The following is a 27680-nucleotide window of genomic DNA, read 5'->3' as shown; positions in this document are numbered from 1 at the left end:
TTTCCCTTTCACTTTTTCGCTATCTCTGGCTCTCCTCCATATCCTATCTGTAAATTAAGCACACTTTTAGATGTTGTCTGAATTAGATGTTGATTGGAATTTTATATTTTTAGTTGTTGAATTTTATTTTCTCTCACGCCGTCCCCATATAGCCCCCCTTTGCCATTATTTTGATATATTGTATCGCTATTATCGAAATAATTTAAATGTTGTTAATAGTAGGGAATTGCAAGATGCTAACTTTGAAGTTACACGGGCTTAAAAAAACCCGATATTAAAAAAAACATTCATTCAGAAATCTGGAAACTGTGATATCTATTGGTCGATTTTGGTCTACTTAATGGCATTCTACGCAGTTTACTAGGCACGAGAAGTTTACAAATAAAAAATATATACGACAAGATTTTTAAAGTTATCTTAAAAATGTATATTTCTCCAAATCGTCAGAATAAGGATATTGTGTCACATCACACAACTGGGACATTAATCTGAACCTTTCTGTATAATAATCTGAAGCGTTCGAATATTTAAATATGGCGGTGTATTTGCAATTTTGTGACCCTGCCATTTGTATGTGGATCGCTGAAATCGTCAGATTATTGAAATATACACTTTTGTGGGGTCCACTTAAAATCCCCTTTGAATATTTATTTAAATTTTATTGCACTACTTTACAAAAATAAGTACAAATGGTAGACTTAACGCTTTGAGGCATTTTTCTATCAGTCAACCATTGCGCTAAACAGAAACAGTTTGGTGTAGGATTGTAAAGAGTTGATATGAAAATAGGCCCTAAGTCGAGAATACTTTGAGGCTACATATGTATACATTTTAAATATACTAACATATATACAAATTAAAAATATAAAATATATATAATAATTATGTACCTAATGTGAGATATCACTTCTTATCAGATACATACACGCGACTGACACTACCAATATCTGACGCGCTCGAGTAACTTCACATGGCGATTTTTTTACATGTTTTATAATATATGTAGTTGCTTTCTTGCTCGCAAAAAAAACTTTTTTTCTTTCTATCATCTAATCTTTCAATCCAATAGGTCTCTAAAGTCTGACCAGGAATATATGATCATTGTCAAGAGGGCGCTATTTTTCTCATTTATATGGCAACAGTTCAGTATAGTCTGAACAATGTGGATTGGCAACTCGTTATTTTGACTAACATACCTTAATCACCGTAATCAAAATCAGAATCCAAATATTTGGTGTTCACATTTTTTTAAATCGTCGGTGCTTGTTTTTTTTCCGTATAAAATTCATGTATTTTCTTACATATCACACGGTCAAAATTGTCTAAGTGTATTTTCTTTTTTATTTTTGGTTTGCTTTTCTTTGGCAGCCTAAAATCTTAGGAGGAACGACCTTCTCTCGTAATCCGCGTAATCGATGCCTCTGGTTTATCTAAAAAAATATTAATGACTATAATTACTGCAGATAGTTACCTATATTTAATTTAGTCGTAACATACCAGATGGCGTGGCTACTATGAGACACGCCATCAGCTCAGCTCAGCTCTATAGCCGAAAAATTATTTCGTCTATCATGTTGCTACATCCAAGATTGTCTCACATGATGTTAGTTGTTAGGTTTATTCCGTAACCTTAATCGTTCTGGTACATTGTCAATGAATAAGATTGATCGTCTCCAAAGCCTAGTATTTTACATTTCGATGCTAGTGCGACATTTCCGCACGTGTATCGAACGACGTTTTTTAATACAGTTGCGAAAAAATAAGAAAAAAAACAAGTAATTTTTTTTATGCATGTTCTATAAGACAGAAACAATTGTAAATATAAAAAGTTGTACTATTAGGTATTACCTAAGTATCGTTATTTACGATTATTTGCGTATCGTATATTAAAATTTTATAAAAACAATATCGAATGTTGCCTTTGGAAACTTAAAACATGCTTGCAGTAATAAAAAACGCCTCTTCTTTGACAGGCGTTTCGACAGCTATTCCGTTCCATTCAGACAACTTATTAAGAACGGTTTTTCAATATTAAAATATAAACGAGTTAAAATGATAAGGAGGTAAGTAAGTAATAAAATATGAAATAATGTACCTATTATTTTATTATTCTTACATTAACAGTAGGTTTTTTTGATCATTACGACTTTTATAGGAAAGTAACACTAACACTCATTAATAAGTAGTCATGAATTGGAATTGGAACAAGTATAAATAAATAAAAAATTGGAAAAGTGAAAAGAACTAGTTCGCGAAAACCAACTTTCCGCACGCTAAACAGCTACGTAAAGTAGCACTTTTTGAGCAACTGTATTAAAAAATATTTATCAAACTCAAACTCATTTTTGTTACTGTAAGTATTTCCTCGCTTGTATAACATGTTGTCGTCCTATGGTACCCCATTGTTCCAGAGGGCGTTCGTGTGACGTTGCCATCCACTCCTGTCCTGTGCCTCGCGCTCCGCGTCCCTCCAACTCAGTCCGGCTGCCTGATGTTAATTTGGAAATGTTTCGTAGCGAAATAGTATAATTTCCCGAAAGGTTTTTTTCCAGCAGTTTATTATTTACATCATTTACAATGTTTCGATCTTGATTATGTATAGTTTTGGTCATTTTTGATATTCATTATTTAATATACACCACTTAAGTATTATTCAAGTAAACCGTCACAATGACACCGACAGCGGTGACAACCTATCATTAAAATTATTGCCAGTGTAAGAAATTAGTTCCAATGAAATTCCGCAACATGGCGCATGATCATATATTCCTGGTCAGGCTTTACAACGCTCGAGTAACTACACATTTAGCATCGTCGGCTCCCCAGCTGTTATTTGTTTTTTAATCTTACGTGCTCCATTGACTCAAAATATAGAAGCCTTTCATAGGATTAGGTATACCTACATTTATTCCTAAACCTATCTTGTGTCACTAATCTCAGTAATATATCAACAACTTACAGTATTTATATTTTGCGCATTAGGTAAAATAATACACCCTGACCTCTGAATGATCAATGGAAGTCTGTAATGTAACTGTTCTACGGGTAAAGGTATGTAGTATAAAGGCCAATCAAATTAGAATCAAAAATCCGTTTTGAGGAATTAATTCCCAGCAAGCTGGAAATCATTTTAATAGTTTCATTTGGTCCTAAATGCGTGTACCTAATCCGAGTTTGAGTCTGCCAGGAGGTGTGCATATTATGCCACTACATAGGATAATATACTTTTAAGATGAAGTTTTAAGAATCTGTAGATTATCAGAGGGTGTTGCTATGCTGAGCTAACATACAATCTTAAAACTCTGATGGCAGTAGTAAGCCATCTCGAATGGACCATTTTACCGGGATTTCTTTGCGCCCGCATTAATAGCTTCGCACTTTTTATACAGGTAAAATTGATCCGAACTTAAATGCTTGATGTTTATAAGAGAGGGTATAAAATACATTCCATGGCCTGAAACTCTACCTACTACTGAAAGCGATTCACATTCTTGTAACGCCTTACCCAAGGGCCTATCAAAACTCCGAGGCCCGGTGGTAGAACCATCAAATTTTTCAAATGTAACATTATCTATGAAAAGGGACCTACGCTTACGCCATTATCATCGATGCTCCCATATTATAAACAACGCACTGTGGGCTGAAATTCGGCTTTCATTGACATAGAAACCGAAGTTGTTATTTTTATGTTTTTTTGATTAAAATAGGTTTTGCCCAGCATTGTTATGGTAACCTATGAATTTAAGACGATTTGGAATGAACATTGTGGAGTTACGATTTTTTTTCAAAATAAATGTATGGAGCAGGAACAAGAAATCATCATTACTCAAGAACCGCAAAACAAACCGTAATATCCTCGCAGGTGGTTATACTACGAATTATTTGTGATTTTTTGGCATACTACATATATCCGCCACGGGTGCGGTTTTTTTGAAAAATCATTAATTGTTTCTATGGAAAAAGCACAAAACCCAAATTCAACATTTTAAGATTTTTTTGATTGAAATGGGTTTTGCTCAGTGTGTTTATGCTAAGTTATAAGTTTAACACGATTTGAGTTGAAAATGGTAGAGTTATGATTTTTTTTTAAAAAAAATGTATGGAGCCGGAACAAAATATCAAAATATCTCAAGAACCACAACAAATACGGTAATATCCTCGCAGATAGTTATGCTACGAATTATTTGTGATTTTTTGGCATACTACATATATCCGCCACGGGTGCGGTTTTTTTTTTAAAATCATTAATTGTTTTTATGGAAAAAGCACAAAAACCAAATTCAACATTTTAAGATTTTTTTGATTAAAATGGGTTTTGCTCAGTGTGTTTATGCTAAGTTTTAAGTTTCACACGATTTGAGTTGAAAATGGTAGAGTTATGATTAAAAAAAAAAAAAAGTATGGAGCCGGAACATGGCAAATGTATGGCGGATATATGTAGTATGCCAAAAAATCACAAATAATTCGTAGCATAACTATCTGCGAGGATATTACCGTATTTGTTGCGGTTCTTGAGATATTTTGATGTTTTGTTCCGGCTCCATACATTTTTTTTTTAAATCATAACTCTACCATTTTCAACTCAAATCGTGTGAAACTTATAACTTAGCATAAACACACTGAGCAAAACCCATTTCAATTAAAAAAATCTTAAAATGTTGAATTTGGTTTTTGTGCTTTTTCCATAAAAACAATAATTGATTTAAAAAAAAAACCGCACCCGTGGCGGATATATGTAGTATGCCAAAAAATCACAAATAATTCGTAGCATAACTATCTGCGAGGATATTACCGTATTTGTTGTGGTTCTTGAGATATTTTGATATTTTGTTCCGGCTCCATACATTTTTTTTGAAAAAAAATCATAACTCTACCATTTTCAACTCAAATCGTGTGAAACTTATAACTTAGCATAAACACACTGAGCAAAACCCATTTCAATCAAAAAAAATTTTAAATGTTGAATTTGGTTTTTGTGCTTTTTCCATAGAAACAATTAATGATTTTTTTTTTTAAAACCGCACCCGTGGCGGATATATGTAGTATGCCAAAAAATCACAAATAATTCGTAGTATAACCACCTGCGAGGATATTACGGTTTGTTTTGCGGTTCTTGAGTAATGATGATTTCTTATTCCTGCTCCATACATTTATTTTGAAAAAAAATCGTAACTCCACAATTTTCATTCCAAATCGTCTAAAATTCATAGGTTACCATAACAATGCTGGGCAAAACCTATTTTAATCAAAAAAACGTAAAAATAACAACTTCGGTTTCTATGTCAATGAAAGCCGACATTGCAACGCCGCGCTAGTCGCGCTACGCAGTAAGCGTAAGCGCCATCGACAATAAGGTCCCTTTTCATAGATAATGTCACAAATAAGTGACAAAAAAGCAGTTCAAGCAGCGCAATAATGCCACATTAGTCACAATAAAAACAAATAAACGAACTTAATTTAATCTATAATAACTTCTGCTTAATCAACGTGATACACTACTATTAAATGACACAATATCATCGTAACGAAACAATTATAAGAAAGTGTATATTTTTCTAAATAAATTGAAGGCAGTTCTTACCCAGTTAAGTTAGTTTGCACCTCATTTAAATGCAAACGTAACGCAGTCGAGTAGTTAGAAAAATTACGCATACTAATGATAGATTGGCTTGCGGCAGTACTAACTAAAACTCAAAATTTTTAAAAAATATTTGGATATCTCTAAAAGGTTATTGACGGAGCATCTTTTCCGCACCAGCCCATTTAGAAAATGTAAAATAAAAAAAAAACCATACAACTGCGCTCCACCCTAGTGCATAAATTTTGGGAGCCTTAGGAGATAATTTTTTCCTTGGATTGCCAAACCACTTGATGTAGGAGGAACTCACCATCAATTACAGTAGCACTACCAGCAAGGTTTGGTGGATCAGACACAGGCGTTTTCGGATTTTTAACATGATTTTACAAAAATAAAAAATTCAAAACGGCCAATTTTTTACATTTAGATTAGATTTAGATTTACGAATTAATACCTATTAAGGTACCTTTCGGATCTTCAGATACCAATTTTCATCATGATTAGAACAAATTTTCTGTCGGACGTACCGTTTTCGATCTACAAGCAAAAAACTGAAAAGAGCAAAAATTTATACACAGCACACCTAGAATGGAGTAAACTCGGATTACATGCATTTAGGGCCAAATGATGGTATTAAAACGTTTTCCAGCTTACTAGGAATGAATTCTTCGAAAAAATCTAATTTGATTGGCCTTATATGGCGATTGGCCCTTACGTCACGTAGCAACGCTTTAGTATTGGAGCGTCGGTAATAAAAGCGTACCTTTACCGTGGAACCTCAGTAACGTAACATATTTGTATCTCCTCTTGTTACAGGTAGGTCGGTTAACTTTAGCAACGATTGAACACATTTACTAATACATGAAACCGTCTTTCAGATGATAATCAGATATTACGTTCGTATCAAAATCAGAAAAAATCGGGGTGAAAGAACCAGAACAAAAACCGTAAAGACTTCGAAACATAGACGCTTCAGGATCCAAGACGATAGCCACCCGCCACCTTACGATTCGCTATTTGGCCAGAACTCGCGCTACAAGATGAACGGCGACTCCACCACCAAGATTATAAATGGGAGAGAGTATTGGGTGGTCGGTACAGTGAGCGGAGACATCAGGTTTATACCGGTTAGGACCCCTTCCGCGTTTTTGTATCAGCGCGATAAGTAGGTAAATGAAAACTGATTACCTTCATTTGGCTAAAAGCCTCACTTCGAATGAATGCTTATGAATATCTACATAAAATTGCATAAGTAATATCTAAATAAAAATTAAAAAAAACCTTGGACTACCTATATCTTTCAATCACCTAAGTCAGGGGTCCACAAACCTCTTGAAACCATCAAAGCAATTAACAGTTAAAATTGCCCTGTAATATTTTATTAAGTACTTATTATCTGTTGAGGATTTTGACCAGTCAAATCCTCTTTCCCAAAACTGATGACTTCTATACTCCATTCCAGATAACATTAGACTCTAGAAGATGGCAAGATCAGGGATCTCAACCTTTTCTGTGAAGTTGTGATATTATTTTAATATAGTATAGAGTATCTTTGTGCTCATTACAATAATATCTTATTCCCTAAAGTTGATCCAATAAAGGACATATGAAGTCATGAGATAGTCCTTACTTATATGTAATATAACTTATTTAATTGACTTAATCCAAAATTGGTACGAGAAACCTCATATTCGTTTTGAGCTAAGTCGTGGACGGACAAACGGACAGACAGGCAGACGATGAAAATTTTTGTTGTCAATCATGGCGTTCAATTTCTTGTATTTGTATTTTATATGAAAACTATTTATGTATTTACTGGTATCAAGTAAGTTGGGTGGGGGCTCGATATTTTATTTAGAACTTGGTTTGGAGCGTATAATTCTGAAATGTCTTATTTACATGTGACATGAAAATTGCTTTATGAAGATAATAACGATTTGATTTTTTCCTTCTGTTTAATCCTATCTGGAATGGAGTATACTTACTGGGTTGTCTTCAAAAGTTTTTCGATCCCTGACTTATGTGATTGTGGTGTAAGGAATGGTAATGAAATGATTATATGAAAAATATCTCTTGATCAATTTGTTGTACCTAATGAGTAAAATTAGGCCCACCTTTAGTGCTTATTATTATAAGTAATTAGAATATGTAGTAATAAAATCTGTATTTAGAAAATACAGTTAATGTTGTTAATGTTTGAGAGATAGTTTTAATACATATTTTTTGTGGAAAGTATGTACTTAATGATATTACACATGGCACAGATGCACTGTTTTATAATAAGGAACAGAACCTTAGAGTCAATAAAACATTCAATTAAATAGGTACATATATTTATTAACTGTGAATATTCCACATACCTATTCCTCTAACATTCATATCATTATTAACATCACCATTTACCTAACAGTCAAACTCATCTAATTTTATTTATTTAATAATAAAAAACCCTTAAGAACCCGCTTGGCACAAGTATGTTTGTTGTATGCCTGAGAAACCAATCCAGGGAATTTGTGTACCGTCAACCGGGGTGAATAGGGACAGCTGAGGAGACTTTTTTAATAACCAACCACACAAATTGTATCTTACAATACCTACTATTATTCGAATGATACAATTTGTGTGGGTAGATATTAATAAACTGTCAAGTAAATCTCATTTTAAGTTTTGTCCCTATTCACCCCGGTTGACGGTACCTAATTTTGCAATAGAACAAAGCCTACAATATGTAGGTACTTTGAACAGACGAACCAACACCTGAAAAATATGGAACAACGTTCGTCGTTTCATGTTCTTGAAATCACCAGATTCGCACGTAAAGCTGCTGGAAGTGATAAGTGTAGCTAATATCAGGTGATCTTATTTGAAATTAAAACATATCGTTGGCTGAGAATACCTTTGTGTTTTTGATGAGTAAATTTACATTTAACATTTACTCATAAAAAACGGATGTGGCAAAACGTATGTGCCTAAATGATAAATAAGTTCAATATATCCTAAATGATACTACTGGTGAAAATATTACATTAAAATTAAGTGGTAGTTATGTATAGGTATGTATTACAGCCGAATTTCTATCACAAAGTCATGCGAAAAAAGAAAAATCGAATATACAGGGTGGGCAAATTAGAGTGATACGCTTTGTTTTTAAATTGTAATTATATTAAGTGCAAAATTTATTAAATATTTTTTCATAAATATATTATTCATGGTTGACAATTGTAGACGGAAGATAATTTCTGCCAAATGTCTACCTCTAGCAGCGAGCAATTTTTTCTCAAATGTTTGTGTTGTTTAAAACTCGTTGTTTGATCGATTCATTTCGAGAAACAGTGACAGTGATTGGCACCGATATTCCCCAAATTTTGCAGCTCCTGACTTATTTCTGCGGGGCTATCTAAAATAACGTGCCTATGCTAACAAGCTGATGAAATTTAAACAGTTGAAACCGACTATACGACACAAATTTACTAAGATAACGCCGAAAATAGGCTGAAAATGCAATGATAAGGGCTTACATTTGCCTGCTGTTAGAGGTGCACATATGTCAGACATTATGTTCCGCATGTATTTGCCAACTCTGAATAATACATTTTAAAACAATACTTAATAAAGTTAAAATTAGAAAACAAAATGTATACTTCTTATTTGCCCACTCTGTATAATAACTTATTTATTTGTGGTTTATAAAAGTAACAGTAGAGTAAGTGTGATGAAAAACTCGGAGGGTAAAACGTTCCCAAGCTTTAGTAATAAAACCCATTCTCTACCGCGACTCTCGTTTTCAATGTATCTCCTGCCTTCCACGTTCACAATGTCTATTAAGTACCAACTATTACCTACACTTGAAAGTGAAAACAAAATGTGCCAAGCAGATTCAGTATCACTTTACGGCTCTGCCTGCATAACTTACTTTTGTACATAAATATAATAAATATATAATCTTTGAGCAGCGACAGCTCGCGATGCTGATTGTCTACAAAGTAGATTCTATTTCAATTACAAACTTAATAAATTCTACAAACAATGAACAATCGCACCACGGTCACTGTAACACAAACGCCACACAACAATTAGCTTTCAATTAAAGCTTTGTTACATAGAATTACGATTTTAAATGAGAGTAACGCCTGGTTGAAGAGCTAGGCTCGGAAAGACATATACAATCTATAAAGCAACAAAGTTTTCTCAGTTAGTGTGCCATACTACCTGTACGACTAGATCCGGGCACCTGGCAGCTGTTCGTCGGTGGAGGTTGAAGACTTGTGGCAGGGCAGAAGGCTAGTAAAGTATAATGGGCTTGGCTTTGGGCTCTTTGTTTCTTGCCCACGGCAAGTCAGGTTTATAATTTCAGCAGTTTGTATATGTTTATAAGTAGGAGTGACTAAGTGTAGCGTATTCTAACGAAATAGGCTATTGGATCTTACTAGGTGCCCGAATCAAGTGAAAACAGTGGCTGTCGCTGTAATGATCAATAAATAAAGGGGCATAGCATGCAGCCAGGATAACGAGCGGTTTCTGAGGTAAGGTTACTATTGTTAACGGCAAAACTCGAAAAGACGCGATATACGCTGTGTGGCGTCGCTAAGGAAATCATCAACATATAGCTGACTGTGCAATAAGGGGCCTTTATTACTTCACGTGTTCATGTGAATTAAGGTAATTCCATTTCATTTTATTTAACTAAGTCAATACATACTGCTTCAAGTTCTTTGGCAACAAGGTTTTATAAATTAATATAAATCACCCGTGTAGCATAGTAAAGGCCCCTTTAGTAGAAAGATTGCCTTATTGTTGTTTTATCTTTCATTACAAATATATTTTTTAACGAAGCCAAATAATTTTATATTTAAAAGAAACGTATGATCATTGATTATACAATTGTAATCCAACGCAAATTAAAATAAGTGTATAAAAGATTTGTTTTGTATTGTTTTACATTAGGTACATTCTATATTTATACGTTTTCGGCGTATGAGTTAATTTTGCTATATGTGTAACTGTTCAAATAACTCGTATTGGCCTACAAAATATCCTAGTGAGCCACTGTTCATAAGCTTTGCATAAGATCATATTTGTCTATTATCTAATTTATTTGGATTCGCCTATTCAAAATAATTAAATAAATAAATGCTCCACTGGGTAAGCACGAGTCTGAGCAAAAATGTTTTATTTACTGTAATATACATACTCGTATGTAGAACAAAATATCGTTAGTTATGTACGGTCACGGTCTTTGTTTAGCCATTTAGGGTCCAAGGTAATGTGGTTGTTTAATACTTACGGTATTACACAACCAAATTAGCTTGAACCCGACAACAATTAAAGACCGTGACTGTACCTAACGAGATTTAACAATGCCTAAGGGCTCGATTCTACAGGTTTCCCTTGTTTGAAATAATGTAGAAATCTTCATCAGTGCTCAAAGAACAGATATGTTTAGGCTCCCGTCACTAATATGTAGATAAGTAAACGCTACATATAGTTTTCAAACTACAATGCGGATTATCTAAAACAAAAAAAAAAACCAAAACCGTTGAACTATAATCCTTATTGTAAGGGGTATTGTAAGTTAAAAAGAGAGTTGTGATTCTCTAACACAGATTTAATAATTGTAGTAACCTAAGATCAAGTATTACAATTAATAAAAACACAAACATATTTGAACACAACTAAAATTATAGATATTTGTTGCACATGTCATATTTAAAAAAAAAAACTCAAACTCGTACTAGTTCCAGTCAAAGCCAATCTGTCTGTTATATAAAATACTACAAAGTTCTTAAAAAAACTATTACAATTTTGATTAAAAATTGTTCTTGGAGGATTTAACAACCGGAGTTGCCTTTAAGAGCTTACTCCTCTGTCGAAAACCTCGGCCAATGGTCATGTATTGTATGAACTGACGTTTATTTCACATGGCGGTTATTTGTACGTTACGTAATACGAATAGCCATACATTTGACGTGGCGTCCCCCGCAAAAATCGGCAGAACTGTTTTGTACAGAAAATTACAGTCAAGGCGTCTCCAGTTGTTAAATTCTCCAAGACAGCTATTCACAATTAGGTAATTAAACAAGTGTTTTTTTCTAAGTATATAAAATAATTATTGCATCTTGTATGCTACCAGCACATGTCTGACGACGGTAGGTACCATTAAACTAATGCCTTGCCACAGCCGCACGGCCTACCTTAATCTATGAAATATGATCACATTTTTTAAGTATAAGAAACAGTTCTCATATTTTAGGTCGTTCTCTATTTCATAACATACCATAAAATAAATAAATAAATAAAGCTTGACAAGATTCTATGTAGCCCTATCTAGTGTTACTACAATCAGTTTTCACATGGCAAGGGCGTACGTCATGTATAGTCAAATAAAATGTCAGTACCGGTAATGACAGCGCATAGAGGTACAATAATATAGAGATGAAATTGGGGGGAGGGGCCGGATGACCGACCGAACGAGATGCACTTATGGAACTTTCGCTCCGCAAAAATCCGCAACATGTCGAAGGCCAAATAAAATATTGCCAAGATATAATAATAAATTCATATATTTAACTGTTTCTAAAAATGCGCACAAGGTTTAGGTACTATTTAAACAAAGTCTTTATCATAATTAGGTCTAGATCGTATTTATATTTTAAAATAGCGTTTAAAGTGAATAATTAAGAAGACCAGTACCCGTAGTGTAAATTTATTCGATAGCGAAACGTGACGTACGCGTTTGCGTTAAGTCTCATTTTGTATGAGATTTAGAAACAGCGCGCCAAGCGGGACGTTTTGGAAACTCAAAATCCCATACCTACAAAATGACACTTAAAGCAAACGCGTACGTCACGTTTCGCTATCGAATAAATTTACACTCGGGGCTCTGAAATAGATTATAAATCAGAAACAAGTATTTTACGAGTTAAAGATTAGACTAGATGTATACAGGGTGATTCATAAGACGTGAGCAGGACTAAGCCTACACAATCAGTAAATGTTAAATAAATCGTTCATCATCATATTTAAGTAAAACAATCACGCTTTTTATCTGTTATTTAACTTTTTGTTAAGGACAAATTTGATTATCTACAATCATGGACATTCTACAACACTTAATTAACAAAGATAAAACCTCTTTAACCGTTATGACAGCACTTTGATTATGAAGACAATAATATGTCACACTTGAGTGTGATACGATTTTATAAAAGTAACCACACTCCGATGACATTTTTCACTTATTATGGATAAAACAAAGAGGGTGACCATTAATATCGTAAATAAAATAAAACTCTTTATTTTAACAGTAAAAATTAGATTAACGTTAATCTCACAAATACTGGTACGAAACAGTTGCTGATAATTTACAGAATATGCAGGCTTGATCCTGCTCACGTTTCCTGAATCATCCTGTATATATATATATAATAAATATTTTAGTATTTTTTTTACTTGAAAAAGTGTTCCTCGGGAATAAGTGTGCTTACGCCAGTATTATTATTGATTAAACGGTACTTCAACACAAAATCGATGTTAATGGAGACGACGAGAATGAAATCAATATAATTGATAAATACCATTGTATATATTAATAATAGTAAACAAGTATAGAACGATCAAACACTAGATAATACTAGTTTATAACATTAATAGTTTTGGTGTATTACTAGTTGTACATCGTTAGCATATCTTACGGTAATACTATCTAATTCCGTGTGTAACTTTTGGTCAAAAGCTATAATATTTGTAGGAATCATCAATATTGTTGTAGCTATAACTATTTCGTCCTCAACACACGAGCTGTTCTATTATGCATGTACTGATATTTAAGTTAATAAATACATACCAAAAATGTTTACCCACTGTTCTCATGTAACTATGTAACTTGTTATGTATTTTATCTACACACATATCATAAACCCTCTATGTCTTCAAAATCCGTAAATAATGGCCAACATTACGATAAACTGTTTTGTTACAACTAATTTCTTATCTGTGAAAATGTTGTAATTGCTTCATTCCTACATCAAAATCGATTTGGTAATGACATTAAAATTTGGAACATCTATGAAAAAAAGGCAATTCGATTTGACCTCTATTCTAATATCAGTCGTGATACCTTTTTGTTCGAAATAAAATGTCAATTCCATACAATTTCGAAAAATCTCGCATGCTAGTTTGTATCGAATGATACGAAAATAGGCCCTCGACTCTAGTTTGCCTCTTAATTAAAAAAAATACGGATACGTGACATGCGTGAAAAGTTTTCATTTACCGCCATTGGACGTACAGTTTATCTTTTCATTAGTTTTAAGTATAAAACTAGAGCAAAAGTTTCGTGTAAAATTAGCTATACAGATATTTCGGAGACGCCACCATATATCCGCGAGTTCCGCCAAGAGAGCAACGATGCTCCAACGTTGGCTGTAATTTGGGTTACTGAATATATAGAAAGTTTATATGTGCGTAGATAAAATAGTGTATGTAACTGTACATAATTAGGCATTAAAAAATTCCTTGTCCTGTCCTTGGTCCTTTTAAGAAATTCAATTCGTTCGTTTCTTGAACCCACACTCGTGTATTTTAATGCCTTTTATTATGTAGCAGTCACATAAACTACTATTACTTTGAGAATATATCCGTAAACGGAGGGAAGAAGTTGAATTGAACACAAAATAGAATTACATAAAGTTAAAATTTCTTCAATTTTGTATTTCGAATTGTCTTCCCGCCGTGTACGGATATATCCTTAAACTTATAAGCTAATAATAACGTGGTTAATAATATTATTCATCACGGCCGATAGAGCAATGCTTACTCTAAATCGCGTACAATCAAAAAAAGTGTAATTAATGATTTAGGCACATTTGTTCATGCAAATGCTTTAATGAAATACATCATATATATTCGTAGCCTCTAGTGAAAATAAAAAAATAATCATTGGTATTGTATACCAGAAAGCAGGAATAAAATAATTAAAAGCGGGATAAAAATATAAAATACTAAAATATAATTAGATTTTAGTGTTTATTCTATCGGCATTCAAACTTCGAAGACATTCGTCCTCTAACTCGTACACAAAATAAAGACAATAGTTCATAATTCATATACCTAAATAAAATAGGTAAAACCAACAATACGTCACGATATATAATACATGTAGACCTGACTAACAATGTAAATGCGAAATTATACAAAATAAGGGCTCCGAAGAGAGGTGTAGGTATAGAATCATGGAGAGAGACGGCACACGCACAACATGACAACAGCGGTACAGCATGAAACTGTCTATGAACTTTAGACCTGTGTGCTTGCGTGATTTACTCTCTTATTAAATGTGTTGTTAATGGGCACCTAGCTGCAAAATCTATTTTATAAATGAATTCCATATTTTTTTGCAGTACACTGTACAAAAGTACTAAAAATATATTTTGGTCAGCAGATAAATCAGATGGTCACCAAGGGTTAGGTTAGACGTTTGCTGACCAACAGCTTGTTCTGGGGACCAAAACATCATTCTTTTCAGACCAATTAAATCATAATCGCTACCTACTAGTGTTTTATATATGGTAAGTAGTAAGAATAGCCAGATTATCTAAATATATACTTATTACCAGGCTTCGGAGTATTTTTAGCACGGTAAGATTAAAGTGAGCTATGGAGTCGTTGTTAACTTTAAAATTAAAGTCATACTCGTACTCATCCTCATTGATGTAATTCATAAAATAAATAATAACTATAAAAAATACAACACCATCTTCATTGACGAATAACAAATAATATACAGATACTACAATAAATCCATAGAACAATCAATATCCATAGAACACGTAGCTGTAGGAATGAGTTTGATTGAATATGTATAGTTCTATATCGCAACAATATGGTATGTACTCTACTTCTAGTTACTTATATAAAATATTGGAGCGATGAGACTGCAATATAGGTAATATTTATTATATTTTTATAATGTAAAATTTAATTACATATATGTAAGCAGTATCACATATAAGTGGTCAGAATATTTTAAAACGATCCAGACGAACTTAATCAATGAGAATGAGTATGAGTACGACTTTCATTTTAATGTTAACAACGACTCCATAGCTCACTTTAGTCTTACCGTGCTAAAAATACACCAAAGCTTTAATTACTTACTTTTACTTATAACCGGAAATAAATCAGTAGATTTCCATTGAATCGCTTATTTCTTAAGATACGCCTGCGCGATCGATTATGAAGATACCAAGACTCACTTCAGTTTTTTCGCAAATCCTCCACACTAGGGCCTAGCAACATTGCACATACTTTAACATCGACATAGCCATAGCAGTCACGGCCATAAACATATATACATTTTTTACCATTATCCAAGAACTGTAATCTAAGTTTTGTGTATACAGGTTTATGACCGTTATTATAATAAATACCGCAACGTCAACCACTAATAAACTAACGCCATAGACCAATTTCGTTACTGTGCACTTTAGCCATATCTATGACTAAAAGTTCCATTTCGGCTGGAAATGTATTTGAAAAACGAATGCTCGTTCATGAGGATTAGATAACGTCATTTTCATTGAGTTTACTTGTGAAGAGGACTGGATCTGAGGCTGATATGCCAGCGCCTAGTTAACTAGTGATATTGCTACAACAGCAGCAGAATAACATAATTCGCTCGACAGAAAATCGTATTGAAAATCTTACATATTAAGTTCGGCACACCTCACGGGATGGATCGCTGCGGTGGGATTCCTTATTTTGTACTACAACGGTGCCGCAAGGATCACAGTGCCGAACGCAATCCCACCGTATGTTCACACAGGAGATTTTCACATGTAGTCTTTTCCGGCTGTAAACGGTTCAGTTTAATGGTTGTGTTACCGCGGCACTTGATTCAGTGAACTTAGGATATCGCGGCGATGCGCAGCGGCTGTCAGACGGCCAGGCGGCCATCTTGGACCGCCGGCGTCGGCAGCAGAGAACTGGAAATATAACACAAGGAACTATTAGTGTGTAGTAACTAGTAAGCTAGTTCTTACTTGAGAATGTGTAGACAGAGCAATTACCTTTTCTCCAATATGCTCGAAAATGTTCACCTTATTGTAGCAAAAATAGTACGGGAAGTTCTTCGTTATTGTCAAACTCAAATTAAAAAAAAATCAAACCATAATTGTCGTGTTTTAGCGGACGGGAAAGTTATTACTGTACTTTTAAAAAACATGTATCCACCAAGAAAATCGCATACAGTCAATTAATATAGCTGCGGGCTACGTCTACACGACCAGGTCAGCATCATATCAAGCTATAGGATAGAGTCGTGTATGATCGTGCGAATACTGCTTAATAAAATCAAATACTATATAACTTTTACATTTTTTTAAGGATCTCATGCGTGCAAATACAGCTTATATTGCACAATTATATTGAATGACCGAATATTGAAAGTCACTGAATGGCAGAATAGTTGTGCCTTTAACTTTTAAAAAATAATTAAAGAGAGAAATTGTTTTTGATGTGAAGTTTCGATTTGAGTGCTGGTTCATATTTAAATTGTGATTATTTTACCTGATTTCCTCGCATGTTTGGAGAAAAGCACTATATATGCCTCGGCAGGAACAGCAATTCGTGGATTCGTCTCTTTGTCGGGACTCCGCTTTGCGTAGTCCGACAAAATCGAAACTCATCCACGAATGGCAATTTCCCGGCCTCTGCAATAATCTACTATGAATATTGGGCTAACGATGTCGCAAGATAAATTAGCACACACAAACACATACACTCACTCTCAAACTTCTTATTATTAACTTCTTCTTATTATATGCACATGCTGTGAATGCTAGGATAACAATATACATATTAAACAACATAATTAGCACGAAGTTAGAATGCCCGTTTTCGGCTCTGTGTTTAAGCCACAGTGGCAAAATATACGTAGTATATAGATAGTCCATACTTTGTCGCTATTATTGTACTTGTGACTAGGACGGTAGGTAAGTTTCATTTTTAGACATCTCTTAAAAATCTTAAGCCGCAAGTAGACGTCCGCCCCAATCCATACGATTCCACGGCCTGATATAATTAGCGTCACCAATACGGAAACATTACACTTACTAGTCTAAGCAAATTCATCGTACAACGTAATTAAGGCGAGGTATGAAAACAGGGTTCAACAAAAGTACACTTACCCGCACTCCAAAGCGTCTAAATGCCTAGTCGAGTTCGCGCCAGACGCCGCCGCCGCCAATGCGGAGTTCATGGACTCCGTCCTGGACCCCATATTCCTCTGCCTACAAAGATACGGCGTCACTGCAGGGGATGGTGTCGTTCGCTCCTGCAATAGAAAACTAGTAAAACTGTTTGCCTAATACAGTACGCCGCGTATTATAGACCTGCTCAAAACACGCTATGACTCTGCGTACTTCTACTCTAAACAAAATAAAACCCTCATAAGGTCGTGCTCCTCAGACCTCGCAACAAATCTTGCGGACTAGGTAGGTGGGTGCAACTAATGAATTCGATCGATCAAACGCCGAAATTCATCGACAATCGCATGCGATTTATTGCAAGGTGAGCTTGTTTCCCTTTAAGAGTTTAAACACATTAGTTATTTTAACAGGTATATACATGACTTTATATGCAATGATAGCTAACAACGACAGGTCGACGTTTGAAAACATTCCAAAACAGACTCAATTGATAATGGTCACAATAAGTTAAGTATATAGTAACGAAGTCAAAATAAGCATACGGCACGGTAAACTAAGTACCTATGTGGCGTTTATACAGTGGTAGTGTTGCTCGAGTCCTTTGAGTCGAGTCTTAGACTGAGGTTTTAAGACTCTTAATAAGTCCAAACACCTACACAATATGGGTAAAACGGACAGCCCCATGTGCAGAGCATGCATGGAAGCAGAGGAAACAGCGAAACATATTCTCCTAGACTGTAGACAGGTAGAAGTATACAGGAACAGGGACTCCGTACACACTAAAGGAGGCAGTTAGCAACCTGAAGACACTGCTAGGTTTCGTGGAAGAGCTGGGGTGGCTAGAGTAGTGCTACCTCGTTTTCACGCAAAATAGGCACAATGGTTGTCGATTTGCGGAAAATGCCCAGCATAACTAACGAACTAAGTCCAAACTTGAGTTCTTTTCAACTTGTTAGAGACCAGAGTATTCAAATGTAGACTCAAAAGATACGAATTCCTACCAACACTACCACTGTGGCTTACAGCAGCGCCATCTATCAGCAAAAGGCTGTTTTATAGGCACACATTTTTGGTAAGTAAATTTTTTCTTTAACGTGTACACAAACGCCGGTTGAAGGTGAGCAAAATGTTAGTTTTCAAACGGCTATAGACGATATTAAAGCTATAAATAAGATACCTGCATCAAAGAAGGCCCAGTTCTTAAGCTGGCCTACTTTCATAATTACATACTTTTAGAAGTGTGAATGGGTCCAAATATTGCGTCCATGTTCGCTAGTACCTACCATAGACAAAACCGCAAGTTCATATTTTAATATGTTTACATTTAAAAAAAAAAGATGGGCCCTCTTTGGCGCAGGTACCGTCAACCGGGGCGAATAGGGATGGCGGGGCTGAAAAGGGATAAAACCTGAAATGATATTTACCTGATAATTCCTTAAAACTATCCACACTAACAGTAGATACAATTCATGTCGGCAGTTTTTAAGAAAACATCAGGTAAACCTCATTCCAAGTTTTATCCCTATTCACCCCGCCATTCCTATTTACCCTGGTTGACGGTATCTTAATATATATGTTATTAGTTATTAAAGCGCCATTGGCATTTAGAACATGATATCATGACAATATTCTCAAGAGCAATGTGTGCAGCACTTGATTTCGTAATGTCCGTACAAAGGTACCTGTTCTCATTGCTCTCGAGTGTAGATGTCACATGGTATTAATAACAAAATACGTGGAAATGTATGAATGACGCAATTACATATATACTTGCTATTTTATGAGACTTCGTAAATAAGTAGTTTCTAACAAGAACTTATAATCTATTGTCTATTATAGTTTATTGACAGATTAGACTTACAAATGGCGCAAGACATTCCTTTTAGGTAATTTCATTGTTATTTTGTTTAGAAAAATAGAAGTGCAATTCTTCTATGTATGTCCTGGAATCTTAATACTTTAGGTTAGCTGTCTTTGCGTCTGCTATCTGGCACACTCTTCAAAGCCACATATTTCATAGCTGGTCTTAATTTCTATAAAGACTGGTTATTCTGTTAATAACATACTTATAACGTCAAAACTTTTATGAAAACCAGTTCATGTTTCATATGAGCTTTTACGGCCAACTCTGGTCTCCATTATCACGTCACTCTTTGCCATTATAATATTGCATTGTTACTACATATTGTTTTGAATTCAAAAGTATACCAAATTTGAGACCAATAGAGATTAAAGAAGTGGTTCTGGTTCTAATGGGCTACATGCAAGAAAAATATTTCATACCTAATATTTGTTCAATAAACACGTTCAACAACAAGAAATTGATGCATACATGTGAAAATACGAGGTTAAAAACGTTAAATTTAACATACTTTATTTATCGCCAAATTTATTAAACATTTTTATCGGGTAATACCAAGAAAATAAATCTTGATCAACTACATAGGCGTTTATTTACAGCGTAAATAACGAAATAAACTTATTTTTTGCCAACCATCTATTTTGGCGCTGCCATGTGGCTTGTGACTTTTCGTATGGGGCGTTTTTGAACGCAGTGCGCGCGCCAAGTTTATTTTCTCAATTTAAAGTTTTTGTGGTACAATAGATAGCAGGTTTATTAGAAACATAATAATCTCACAGGAAGTAGAATCGATTCAAATCTTCTAAAAAAAGAATTCATGAGTAACACGGCAAGTCCTCTGTTTCACCCGGCAGTAATACATGTTTGCATCTCAACTTTTTAGAATCTTTAGCTTGTCAGTTTTTTTTTGCGAGCCGCAAACAACATCTTAGCACACTTGCATAACAAATATCTAATAGGAATGGCTGGAGGAAAACGATACAAATATATATGTAAGTGAAAATAGGGATGTTTTGATTTTTCATGTAACTTGACATTTGCTTGAGAAAGGTTACAAGTTTTAAAATTCCAGTGACCGCCAACAGGCAATCTGCATCATATATGCGATCGATTTTCTGAAGGGCAGGCCCATTTACAGCGATCCCTCATAAAAACTGCACAAGTATTGATCACTAAAGTAGATAAAGACTTGAAATTACCTTAGCGTAACATCCGTATTACAGAAATTGGTCGCGTGTAACGTCCGATCATTGTTTAGATAGTAATCATGATAAACGACGAATCATAACTCTGACGTCATTGATGAAAATGTCAACAATATGTCTTGTTGTTTCTCTTATTATACTTAGTCAGGTCATAAGTTCTGTCACAAAGGTTTTGACTGATAAAAAAGCTAAAGTTACAGATCCCTTATTATTCATATATAATGGTTGAAAGCTTATTTAATGCTGAATTACTTACAATATAATTTTACGTAATTTGCTGTCTTAGTTTTGCATAATTCTATGTAATATTCGGAAAAAATGTTTAAAAAAAAACATGTTCATAACACGCGACCTGTACAATGTGATTTTGATCCCTATTTTTTGATTTTTCTTTTTTACATGGTTGAATCTTACATAAAAAAGCTGTATATTTTATCTTTCTTATAATATATAATTCATTTGTATTGAACTGCCAAAATTGTTACTGTACGTGTTTTACCAAATCTACTCGTAAAAATACCCTAAGTTTGAAGGGTTTTAGCTGAAGTATAGACTTGTCGGAGGACTAAATGCTGTTAATAAAATAAAATTCTAATAAAGTAGGTTCATACAAATAATAAATACATATTTCGGGGCAATCTTACACTGATCAACCTAGCCCCAAACTAAGCAAAGCTATGGGTACTAGGCGACGATATATATAAGTATATAGATAAATATATACTTATATACATGGAAAACACCCAAGATTTACGAACAAATATCTGTGTTCATCTCACAGATAAATGCCCTTTTACCGGGATTCGAACCCGGAACAATCAGCTTCATAGGCAGGGTCACTAGACCTGTCGGAAATAAACAATTGTACCTGTTTTATTAAGGTAACCCTGATTTATACTTCCTCTTATAAAGTATTATTTTTCACAATACAGCCGCGTATTCACGTCTAACGACTATCCCAAAGAAAACAAGTAGTAAATAAAATTATGATTCAACAATTAAGACCACCTTGTTCATCTTTCGCGGCCTCCCGTCCAACCCCAATTCTCAATCAATCATTGTCTACAGAATTAGTTTTAAAAATAGTAAGCAAAAATATTTTGAGTGTTTCAAACAAATTCCAGATAGATATTTTTTTAAAGCGAATTACCTGCTGAATCGTAGTAGCAACTTAAGCGAAACTAAAAATAGCTATCTATCACCAGCCCTTTAAGGATCCATTTCCTCAGGTTCCATAAAAAGTAGTCAACTTCTCGTTGTCAGAAAGACGGATGTTTGCAGTCCAGCCGGCTTGATCCAATATCTAATACCTGCTAACCATCATCTAGGCTAAGAAAATGAAAATCACTTTGAACAACATGTTATTTTACTCATTCTTAAGTTACGGTACAATAATATTCAATATATAAACTTCATTTTGGCACAGTCATCACAAAATATTGTATGTTGTAATATCACATTTGTAATCATCACATAATGACCATTGGTTACCGAATCTTGAACCCATTCGATTAAAATAGGCGGCAACAGTATTGCTGAAACTATATTCTTACAACTTATATTGTTCCTGCCCCGTTGCAGACAGAGGGTTACAATTTCGTTAGCCTGTCTGGAAGTTAGTTATATAATTTTGACCCCTTCGGGGTCTGGATCTTTCGGGTTTGGCGACTTGATCATCTGCTCCCATTTCAATGATCGTATTTCCTTAAAAAAATTGAATTCTTATTTTATCCTGTCTATAAACAGATATTTCAAATATTACTTTGAATACCATTTGGCATTGTATTTCTTTATATCTTGCTGTCTTGTATTTACAAAGCAGCAAGATATGAAGAAGGAAATAAGAATACGAACTGAAGTTGCTGAAGCTAAAGAGAAAAGGCTATTACTGAATCAGTAAGCATTAAACACCAGATGAGGTCTAGTCTGTTTGCGATAAAAGTCAGTGATCGGGGTCTGGATCTAAAAAGGTCCAACGGCTCGACTTAGAATCGGTGAGCCGGAGTCCTTCAAAGTTATTTAAGTACAAAGTTGAAGTAGTAGTAAGTTACCTGCTGGTTGGGTCCGCAGCAGGTGGCGTTGTGGCAGAGGTCGTCGGCGGGGCAGTGCAGCGCACACGGCGCCTCGCCCGCGTTGCCGGTCAACACCTGTATCAACAACAGTTCTCATCGAGTCAATTTTAACTGGCCTTAACCAGATGGAGTTAATGCGTTTTTATAACACTACGTTGCTCGTTGACCTTTCTTAACAAGTGTATAAGTAGTGTTAGCCAAGTTTCTAAACGTAGCTTGGCTGACAGCGCGGTTGTCATCGGAAGCTATCAACAAAGTTTCTCGCGCCAAGGTTAGCGTCGGTCTTATCGTTGTCGTATAGTCGACTGAGATATAAATCGTGTACCCAAGTCTTGGAACTTTTGCTGTAGTAAGTAACAGTGTCTAATACGAAATAGTTTGTATGTTAGTTCGTATGTTAAGTCGTTAAAACTTTTACAAAAATCGAATACATAAAATCCTTTCTTATTAGAGCTCTACAACATCATCTTCATCGCGTTGTCCCGGCTTTTTGCCACGGCTCATGGGAGCCTGGGGTCCGCTTGGCAACTAATCCCGAGAATTGACGTAGGCACTAGTTTTTACTAAAGCGACTGCCATCTGACCTTCCAACGCGAGAGATTAATCCGGTTTACTCGCGATGTTTTCCTTCACCGAAAAGCGACTGGTAAATATTAAATGATATTTCGTACATAAGTTCCGAAAAACTCTTTCATACGAACCGGAGTTTGAACCCGCTCGCTCTTACCGCTAGGCCACTAGCGCTTATTTTATTGGAACTTTACACCATTTGAAAAAAAAAAACAAAAATACAGTGACTGTTTTATATTTTGAGTAAAAATTATATAATCTTACCTCATTCCCGTCTAAGGGTATCTCAACGAACTCCGGCTGTATAGTGGTGGAGTGGATTCCCTCATTGTGGAAGAACTCCTTCACCTTCTCCGCTATCTTCATATACTCTGACAAGTTTCTACACCTGTGGTAACAAGAAATATCAATTTACCCCTTTTTCACGGCGCTTTTAAGTCCAAAGTCTTTAATTCAAGGCAAAGAGAATTCGAAATAGGGATGGATTATCAAAGAAAATTTTGTAGCCAAAATAAAGGAGATCATCGATTTTGGTCTCGGAGGAGAAACCATCGCGTATATGTGCCAGAATATTACAGTAAATATATACGCATTTTATTAAAATGAAACGGGAATTAGAAATAAATAATAAAAAGACGTAATATTATTATATTTATTAACAAAAGCTTTGCCGTCGTCAACATCTTTATTAGCATTAACTTCACACAAACCGTGAGGTTTTTCACTAAGGAAAAACCTCATGGTTAAATCACGTCACGGTTACTCGGTCGGGGTAAATTCTCTTTGCACTAAACTTTATGGTGGGTAGAAAAGTCTGTACTCTAGTTTGACACTAACTGCCACTATTTGTCACAAACTCTTCTTCTTCTTTTAAATATGGCTTCCATCAAATCTATGATGATTTTGCCAATGTCAAGTTTCGTTGTAAGTTTTAAGTGTGCTCGTAGATCATGACGTTGTTCGGTAGTTGCTTTTAGTAAAGAGATAGCTGGACTTTACTAAAAGCCACGATGGATTGCCGGATGTTGATTAAAACATGGTTAAACGCGTTTCAAGATTAGTTTTTCATTAACTGCATACTTCCACGATAGTTCACTGCATAATAAGCTATCAATACTACACTTTGAACAACATAAATGAGCAAAACACAAAAAAATATTCTCGAGACGTCTTCGCCATCTTGAATCTTAACCTGTCACAAACTCAAAGCTGACATACGTGCGTTTCGATACAATTTAAAATATCACAGTATTATTTATCACCAATTTTTAGGGTTACGTAGCCAAATGGCAAAAAACGGAACCCTTATGGATTGATCATGTCTGTCTGTCTGTCCGTCCCTATGTCACAGCCACTTTTCTACGAAACTATAAGAACTATATACTGTTGAAACTTGGTAATTTTTTTTTTTCATCACACCCATACGTGTGGGGTATCTATGGATAGGTCTTCAAAATTGATATTGAGGTTTCTAATATTATTTTTTTCTAAACTGAATAGTTTGCGAGAGAAACACTTCCAAAGTGGTAAAATGTGTCTGCCCCTCGCTGTAACTTCTAAAATAAGAGAATGATAAAACTTAAAAAAATATATGATGTACTATACCATGCAAACTTCCACCGAAAATTGGTTTGAACCAGATCTAGTTGTTACGGTTAAAATCGTAACTTTAATTTTAAGAGCTGCAAAGGCACTCGTAGTGACATCTAGCACTATGAGATTGCAAAACATTGTTTGTTTGCAGTTGGGTTGTTTCTGTTTCAGCGCCATCTATCTAAATCGAGTGGTACTCGATCAGAGGGCAACTTACTTTCAGTCTATATACATTATGGTTGTTATGAAAACTAAGATATTTTCTTTAATAGTTTAAATATTTAAGTATTACTCTTGTAAAATATTAACGGTTAGTATTTCTAGCTTACGCTATCATTTTGCTGTATTATTTTTGTATTTCAAAAAGTATTGTTTGGGGTAATAGTACATTACTATAGAGGACGGGAAACGAAGGGTTGCAGGCCAAGTAGATATAGACGGCCGAGCGTAGCGAGGTCGATAGGGATACGCGGCTGGCAACCCTGTTTCCCGCCGAGATTTGTATAGTGCTTTTCTCAAACTTGCAATGAAATAATTAAAAAAAAAAATAGGATGATGATGATTGTTTCATGTCCTAATGTGATAGGTTATTCAGTGCGTGGGGTATTGAAGGGGAACAAAAATGTAATTATTTCGGCGCTACCACGCACGCCATTACGCTTTTTTTCTTTAATTTTTTTTCTTTTTTGTGTTTTTTGTTGTTACCGAAAGGGGAACGAAAATTTGATTATTTTTACGCTACGACGCACGGTTTAGGAGAAACAGCCCTATAAAGATTTCTGCATGACTGAAAGAAATAAAACTTTTTGGGGCTGTATCTCCTAAACCGTGCGTCGTAGCGCAAAAAAATGAAATTTTTGTTCCCCTTTGAATACCCGAAATAATATTTGGGAGAATCAACTTTTTAGCGTCACTCGTTGCCATGGTTACGATTAGTTGTCCAGGGGACTAAAGTTCATTTAAATACTGATTTTATGGTACTTAAATGTATTAAACTTGCGTTTTTGTGGTCGTTATAACCAATGTCCATAATGGGCCCCCTACTAAGCATGTTAATAGAACGGCATATAACGTCTCTTCAAACAAACTGTGCCACTGTTGTCCCTTGGACAACGGGACAGGATAACAAAACAAAAAAGTTGATTCACCCATTTAACAAACAGAAAAAAAGAAAAAAGACAAAAAAAAATTAAATAAAGCATACTGGCAGAATTTTGCTTATAGGTTTTTTATGGTTGAATGCCAAGACGTGCCATAATTTGACGTTTAAAAACAAAAGAAGATTGCCTTACAGGGCTAGGTGTGTAAGGCTGTATGAAATTCCTTTACATATCATCTTCACTCATCGCACCTGATATGTAGTATTTCCGGACCTAATTTGAAGTCATGTCAACATTTCATTACAAGTTTGAGAAAACATGTTTTCTTTCCTGTGTCAACCTTCGGATCATAGCGGTACTGGTAGAGTAAGAAAATAAACAAAAAAAAAAAGGTCGAGTATCGGATTTTACTCGAGAGCCAACTACGATGTGAGCAACAGCGTCTTTAGGGTTCCGTACCCAAAGGGTCAAACGGGACCCTATTACTGAGACTCCGCTGTCCGTCCGTCCGTCTGTCACCAGGCTGTATCTCATGAACTGTGATAGTTAGCCAGTTGAAATTTCTACAGATTATGTATTTCTGTTGCCGCTATAACAACAAATACTAAAAACAGAATAAAATAAATATTTCTTTCCAATCTCGAGGTTCTCATCCTATCACCGAAGTTAAGCAACGTCGGGCGGGGTCAGTACTTGGATGGGTGACCGTTTTTATAGAGATGGTACGGAACCCTTCCTGTGCGAGTCCGACTCGCACTTGGCCGATTTTGTTTTTTTCTCATAATCTTCGGCAGGCATGCCTAGAAACATGCACCCACAATCTTAACAGAGGTAAGTCCCAGTGCACGGTGGGCTGCGCGCCTTAGTAAGGCGTTCATAATTAAATATTCTTTATTCATGTAGGCCTAGCGACAAGAGCACTTATGAATAGTTAGACAGTATTACATATAATTATCTTAAGTTAATTATCACAGCAATTTTTTGATGTAAATATTATTCCATATATAATACTAGTGTATTATAATACATCAAATTTAATATTAAGAATTTCACAAAATATCGCCAAACATAAAAAAAACAATTGTATAAAAAATACTAGTCTAGAATGGTTCTAGAATAAATTCTAAATGTCAAACAAATAAAATAAAAAATAAAAACAACAAAGGAAGTACATATATTGGAGTATCCATTTCATAATCAATATATTATGTGTATATGTTCTATAATCTATATTAGTAGGTACATTAATAATGTTTAAGTTAATTAATCAAATAATATTACATGTCATGTTATTAGTAAGTACAATCCAATAAACTTATAACGTTAACTGACAGTAAAGTAAGTAGTAGTAATTTATTTGTAGTTTTACAATCCTAAAAAACCCTAGTGATCTCAAAATTTCTTTTGCTACAGATGCCATACGAGGGCTGCTATTTATATATCCGGAAACCGGGATTACAATCTTCTTAAATAGTATATTAGACCTCCATGGTAA

At 34.8% G+C, this 27680-nt stretch overlaps 2 protein-coding genes and 1 long non-coding RNA gene across 7 annotated transcripts in view; 2 read left to right on the top strand and 1 right to left on the bottom strand.

Annotated features, from left to right (window-relative positions):
- The window catches only part of LOC133517178 (glutamate receptor ionotropic, delta-2), a 31646-nt gene extending 23741 nt beyond the window's left edge, over window positions 1–7905 (top strand). For 3 of the 4 annotated variants that reach the window (XM_061850371.1, XM_061850370.1, XM_061850372.1), the window contains one exon: window positions 6457–7905. In XM_061850371.1, the coding sequence (XP_061706355.1) occupies window positions 6457–6747 (291 nt within the window). In that variant the 3' untranslated portion in view covers window positions 6748–7905. The remainder of the gene's footprint in view (window positions 1–6456) is intronic. The other variant, XM_061850375.1, reaches the window with a different exon arrangement.
- Window positions 3636–4847, top strand: LOC133517181 (uncharacterized). Its single transcript, XR_009799338.1, has 2 exons — window positions 3636–4226; window positions 4815–4847. It is a non-coding gene; the product is annotated as an uncharacterized LOC133517181 (long non-coding RNA).
- Window positions 7906–11162: 3257 nt separating the features above from the next.
- LOC133517179 (proton-coupled zinc antiporter SLC30A1) overlaps window positions 11163–27680 on the bottom strand; it is a 54801-nt gene continuing 38283 nt past the window's right edge. Inside the window, exons 7-10 of one of the 2 annotated variants that reach the window (XM_061850376.1) lie at window positions 23757–23880; window positions 22902–22997; window positions 17764–17909; window positions 11163–16560 (exon numbers count right to left, since the gene is read on the bottom strand). In XM_061850376.1, coding sequence (XP_061706360.1) covers window positions 16512–16560; window positions 17764–17909; window positions 22902–22997; window positions 23757–23880 — 415 coding nt within the window. In that variant the 3' untranslated portion in view covers window positions 11163–16511. Of the gene's footprint in view, window positions 16561–17763; window positions 17910–22198; window positions 22555–22901; window positions 22998–23756; window positions 23881–27680 lie in introns of those variants that run through there. The other variant, XM_061850377.1, reaches the window with a different exon arrangement.

This window comes from Cydia pomonella, chromosome 4 (assembly GCF_033807575.1).
Source record: "Cydia pomonella isolate Wapato2018A chromosome 4, ilCydPomo1, whole genome shotgun sequence".
NCBI classification, from domain to species: Eukaryota; Metazoa; Arthropoda; class Insecta; order Lepidoptera; family Tortricidae; genus Cydia; species Cydia pomonella.
This window is presented reverse-complemented; position numbering and strand designations above follow the sequence as displayed.